This window comes from Octopus bimaculoides, chromosome 7, assembly GCF_046866305.1.
Source record: "Octopus bimaculoides isolate indiv1 chromosome 7, ASM4686630v1, whole genome shotgun sequence".
Classification (NCBI taxonomy): Eukaryota; Metazoa; Mollusca; class Cephalopoda; order Octopoda; family Octopodidae; genus Octopus; species Octopus bimaculoides.
The window spans coordinates 34,843,642-34,849,755 of NC_142934.1; the positions used below are offsets into that span (position 1 = coordinate 34,843,642).

The following is a 6,114-nucleotide window of genomic DNA, read 5'->3' on the forward strand; positions in this document are numbered from 1 at the left end:
GAGTTTCTAGCTACGCCTTTTCTACAGTTCGAGCAGGGCCATCTACCTGAGATTATTATTATTATTTTTATTAGTGTTATTATAATTAATATTGTTGTTGCTATTGTAATTATTGTTGTTTATTATTATTATTGAGAGAGTAGTGTATGGTATCAAAGTGATACTGGAGTAAAAATATATGAAACCCAATATACCCATCTGATAAGGGTACACCAGGCACATGCATTGTAACTATACATGCATGATATGGTGACTCCATATCAAGATAAACAGTGTATGACCTTGCAGGTAAGGCTCAGTTAGAATTTTCTGCAGGTCGAGTAGCCCATCCTACTCAAAAGGTCTCTGAATAAGGGTTGTTTAAGGATGTTGAATGAAACACCCATGTTTTCAGAGGCTAATTATTCAAAGCTCAACACATGGCTATGATGCTCCCCCACTACTTCTGCTTGTGATCAGAGATGCACATATTGTCAGCCACCAACGGACATGCTCAACTGACAAGCAAATCATCAAAAGCACAAAATCCTTATTATTATCATTATTATTATTTTAGTATGATCTTTATTTTGTAAAATTCTTTTAATTTTTAGTTTGCTTTAATATTAAATTCATAAACTTTAATCTTAGTTTAAATTTTAATCCTTAATTTATTTAATGGTTTGCATTTTTAAAACTCTTTGAACGAGTTGTAAAAATTAACACTTCCTTCTACAAGCCTAGATTCGAAACCGAATCTAAGAGGTTAATTTGAAATTACATCTGGCCTTCAATATTATTTGACTTTAAATAATTCAATCTCATATCTCTCCATGTATCTTTTTATTTCATATCCTAGCTAACCAAAGCTTTCTCAACCTCTACATCATAATATGATTATTACTGATATTTCATTCATTTTCTAATACAATTCCCCTACTATACATGATAGTACTAATGACCAAATATTACAGACTGAAGTTGACCATGTGTGTAAATGGCCCATATCAAATTTCAACACATATGGAGAATATCTAACTTAAAAACTATGCAAATATGTTCATGTATGCAAATATGTTCATATATGTAAAAACTATGCAAATATGTGTTGACCTGATCACAAACACTAATGTCCTATCCCTTGTCTGTCTTTTTCTCAAATTTCAGCCATCCTATCCTGTTCCTTATAGCTATTTGTTCTATTCCTTCCTCTCTTCTTTCCTTTCCTCCTCTTCACCTTATTGTAACTTGCTTTCCCTTTCCTCTTTATCTCTATTCAACTTGCTTCTTTCTTTCTCTTTTCCTCCCACCTCCATGCATGTACCATTCCTTCAGCAGTCAGCTTTGTTATCACTAGAAATGACTCTGACAAAAGTAACATTAATTTTTCTCAATTGATCCAAAGACCAATTGAGCAAACCTATCAGTAACGTATCTATAAGGATTACTGGAAACAGCTGTAAGCCAAATTTACTGTAATAAAGAAAAAATATGTAATGTCTTATATATCACTCTGTGTAAAAACTAGTTTGGCTGGAGCGCAACCAACGTGCTGTCACAAACACCTTCAGGCAGCCTTACCACTTCAAGACCACATGGAAACATCCCAGATCTAGACTATGCCATCACAAGACAATGTGATCTCAAAGATGTTCTGATCACTTGTTCTATGCTGTCAGCTGAGGACTGTTGGACTGACCACCGTCTGGTTGTTACGTGGATAAGATGGATTCCACTGAAAAACATTCCTCAACACCCTGTCAGAACGGAACTGTCACGTCCTCCTTCCCATATTGAATTCATGACCGCTTTCAGTCAAATGAAACATAGCAAAGCTCCCGGACCCGACAACATTCCCTTTGAACTCCTCAGAGCGGGTGAACCTGCTCTTCAGACAAGACTCTTCATGCTGATTTTGCAGATCTGGGAGAAGAAACAGATTCCTCAAGATCTCAAAGATGCAGTCATTGTCACCATCTTCAAGAAAGGGGAGAGGAGCCTTTGTGGTAACTATCGTGGCATCTCTCTGCTATCAATTGCAGGGAAGATCATCGCTCGAATCTTGTTACATCTCCAACTAGTAGCTGAGTCACAGTGTGGTTTCAGAAGGTGAAGAGGAACCGTCGACATGATCTTTTGTGCACGTCAGATCCAGGAGAAGATCCGGGAGCAGCAGAAACCTGTCTTTTACCTCTTCTACGACTTGGAAAAAGCTTTCGACAGTGTCCCAAGAGAGGTCATGTGGGATATCCTGCATCGTTACGGTTGTCCTGGAGGCTTCATTTCGCTGATCAAGGGTTTCCATGATGACATGAGGGGAAGATTCTTTTATCAGACTGACATCTCTGAAGAATTCAAGACCACCTGTGGCCTGAAGCAGGGATATGTTCTTGCTCCAACTCTGTTTTCTCTCTGCATCGCTGCCATGTTCTCCGAAATTCGAACAGATAACTCCGGAGTGGAACTCTGATGTAGATTTGATGGCAGACTTTTCAACATCTTGCGTTTCCGATCAAGACATCACTGTTGAGAGCACAAGATTACTGAGCTTCAATATGCTGATGATAACGCAGAAGACCTCCAAACCTCAACAAACAACTTCAGTAGAACTTATCAAACCTTCGGCCTGAAAGTGAACATCGCCAAAACCAAAGTGCTCGCTCAACCAGCTCCTCGTACCAACCTTGACAACCCCAACATCACCATCAATAACCAATTAATTGAGGTTGTCGAGGATTTCTGCTATCTTGGAAGTTTTCTGTCACCAACTGCAGGATCTGGTAAGGATATTGAACATCGCATCCAATCAGGTCATGCCTCTCTTGGTCGTCTCAAAACCAGGGTCTTTTGCAACAAGGATCTGACATTCAAAACGAAGCTCATGGTCTATCAGGCTGTTATTGTATCAACACTGCTGTACAGGTGTGAAACCTGGACTGTTTACTGTAAGGACATGAAGAAACTAGAGCGCTTCCATCAATCCAAACTTCCCTCTATCCTGAACATCAACTGGGAAGCTTGCATCACTAACAACTCTGTGCTTGAAAGATCAGGTCTCCTGAGCATCGAAGCCTTGTTCATTGAACATCGTCTCCGATGGTCAGGTCACGTCCGTTGGATGAATGAACATTGCCTGCCCAAGATCAGTCTCTCCGGTGAACCGTCTAAAGGAAAACGTCTTCGTGGAGCCCCCTTGAGGTGGTACAAGGACCAACTCAAATCAACCCTGAAAAGCGTCAACATCGACCCCGCACACTGGGAAGATATCTCGGCAAACAGACCCTTCTGGAGACACCATCAAAACGGGTTCAGCGGACTTCAAGAAAGCCCAAGTCGCAAGAGCTGAACTCAAGAGACGGGAGAGAAAGCAGCGCCTTCTTTTTCCCAAACCAGCCCCTTCTATCCCTTGTCCGCAATGTCCCCGTATGTTTCATGTAATCCTTGGATTGCGGAGCCATCAGCGGTTCAAACACCCAGGAAAATGAATTGGATTGCAAGCTTGGAAACACGAGATGCAGCCAACTACTACTACTAGTAGTTGTGTAAACCTGCATAACTTCTGAAGTTCACAACTGATTTTCTCCAAACTGGGAACTTACATTACTTATGTTCCAGAGATTGTGTTACACTCTTGAAATTTTTCACATAATGAATATGGGGCGCCTGGGGCAGAAAACTCCCTTTCTTGGGTAAAAAATATGAATGTTCGCATAACTTGGTTGCTTCATTAGTTGAAGGGACATTACTCTTGATGATGTACTTATGTTAATTTCTCTACCTATCTCTCTCTCTCTCTCTCTCTCTCTCTCTCTCTCTCTCTCTATATATATATATATATATATATATATATATATATATATATATATATAGCAAAGTTTATTTGCCAACAGAATGTGGCGGTCCTATAAAGGTCAATGTTACTGTTGTTTAAGCCCCTGGAAAACATCTTTTCCAGTTGGATATCAACACACAGTCTGTGTCCATTTGGTGTTTGCAAGGGAGGTTATTGCTCCCATCTCCAGCCTTATGTGATACTCACAGACCATGGTTTCTGGGTGTTTACGCATCCTCAGTGTGAGATAATCGGTGGCTGTTGATGAAAGCTTTCTCCACTCACAAACATTATATATTCTTTAAGCGACACACGGTCTCTGATCTCATATACAGAAAAATAACTTGCTTTAAATCTCTCAGCAAGAGGTATACAGAAACAATACTGAATAAACACCCAAAAACCAAGGCGACGAGCTGGCAGAAACGTTAGCATGCCGGGCGAAATGCTTAGCGGTATGTCGTCTGCCGCTACGTTCTGAGTTTAAATTCTGCCGAGGTCGACTTTGCCTTTCATCCTTTCGGGGTCGATTAAATAAGTACCAGTTACGCACTGGGGTCGATATAATCAACTTAATCCATTTGTCTGTCCTTGTTTGTCCCCTCTGTGTGTAGCCCCTTGTGGGCAGTAAAGAAATAAGAAACCATGGTCTGTTAGTATCACGTAAGGCTGGAAATGGGAGTGATGACCTCCCTTACAAACACTATATGTCTTCTACTATACCCTTGGACTGACCAAAGTCATGTCAGTGGATTTGGTTGACGGAAACTGATCGAAGTATGTCCTATACATATGCATTGTGTGTGTGTATTTGTGTCTGTGTTTGTCTTCCCCACCATTGCTTAGAAACTGAAGTTGGTGTGTTTATGTCTCTGTAACTTAGCAGTTTGGCAGAAAATACCGATAGAATAAGCACCAGGCTTACACAGAATAAGTCCAGGGGTCGATCTCTTCAACTAAAAGGCGGTGCTCCAGCATGGCCACTCACAAATGACTGAAACAAGCAACAGAGTAAAAGAGCAATATATATATATATTTCGTTTTTGGATTTGGCTTGCAAAATTCTTTATGTGAGTTCGTGTGTTGAAATATTCTGTTGTGTCTGGGGAGTCATTTTCTTTTAGTGCCTTATAATTTAACGCCCTCACCAGTAAAATTTCCACTCATTTCCTTCTTTATTTTACTAAAATTTTTGTTGCGTCTTGCAACCTTTTCAATAGTTGTTGACTGTCCATTATTCACACTGCGTTCTTTTTGTTTGTTAGTGCGCATGTGTGTGGGTCAGTGTGTGTGTGTGTGCATACACATGTATGTATACATGTGTCTGTATGCATGTATGTGTGTGTGTGCATATGTATATATGTATGTGTGTACATTTGTATGTATGTATTTTACATATTCATGTGTTTGTGTGTTTTTATGTATGTGTGTGTGTGTGTGTGTGTTTGCATGTGTGTGTGTGTCTCCTTGTGTGTGCATGTCTGAATGTGTGTGTATGCGTGCGTGTGTGTATGGGTTTTTTCAAAGATCTGAAAAGTTGAAGTCACTCCTCGCACAGAGACAGCAAGTTATGCAGTGTCACTTAAGTCTGTACTCTCATCAACTGCAATTCAAAAATATTGTAATTCACTGCAGGCATTAATTGATTTTTAGCATTTGCTGATATTTCTTCAACCCACCATGTGACTATTCTCAGAAACAGGCTGATAGTTTCAGATAAAAGCTTTTTTTTCTGGACAAACAATATCCAACACTGCCAATAAGCAGTTTTTTAAAAAAATCACCACTCATAAAAGGTTTCATCTTTTCAGTGATGCGTTTTGAGACTTCAAAGCTGGCAATTGCATTTGCCACATTTTCGACTTCCCTGTTTTTAAAAAGTGACGTTTGTTTTCCAAAACTAGACTTCAACCACCCAACTTCCTCTTTCCTTGCTTGTCCAGTAAATGTCCTAAAATTTTTTCTTATGAATAAAATTAAAATTTTAATTTAAAATTTTACGTCTGAATAATTCAATTTTTTTAATGACAGACCTTTTATTGTATTCCACAGGTTCACTCCACTGCTAGGGTGTGACACTTTTTCACACAGCTATCCTCATCCATTCTCGCTACACAACCATACCAGCGCAATCGTCTTTCTTGCACACCACAACTGATGCTTCGTAAGTTCAACTTTTCTCTCAAGATATTAACACTCTGTCTAGTATGCACACTGACATTACACATCCATTGGAGCATACTGGCTTGCGAGCCTACGCATGTCCTCAGCAATCACGGCCCATGTTTCACTGCCATGAAGCA

The 6,114-nt window shown here is 39.7% G+C and overlaps 1 protein-coding gene across 1 annotated transcript; it reads left to right on the plus strand.

Annotated features, from left to right (window-relative positions):
* The first annotated feature begins 2,107 nt into the window (after window positions 1–2,107).
* Window positions 2,108–2,449, plus strand: LOC149134654 (uncharacterized). Its single transcript, XM_089355796.1, has one exon. It carries the CDS (start codon window positions 2,108–2,110, stop codon window positions 2,447–2,449), a length of 342 nt encoding a protein of 113 aa, XP_089211922.1.
* The last annotated feature ends 3,665 nt before the right edge of the window (window positions 2,450–6,114 follow it).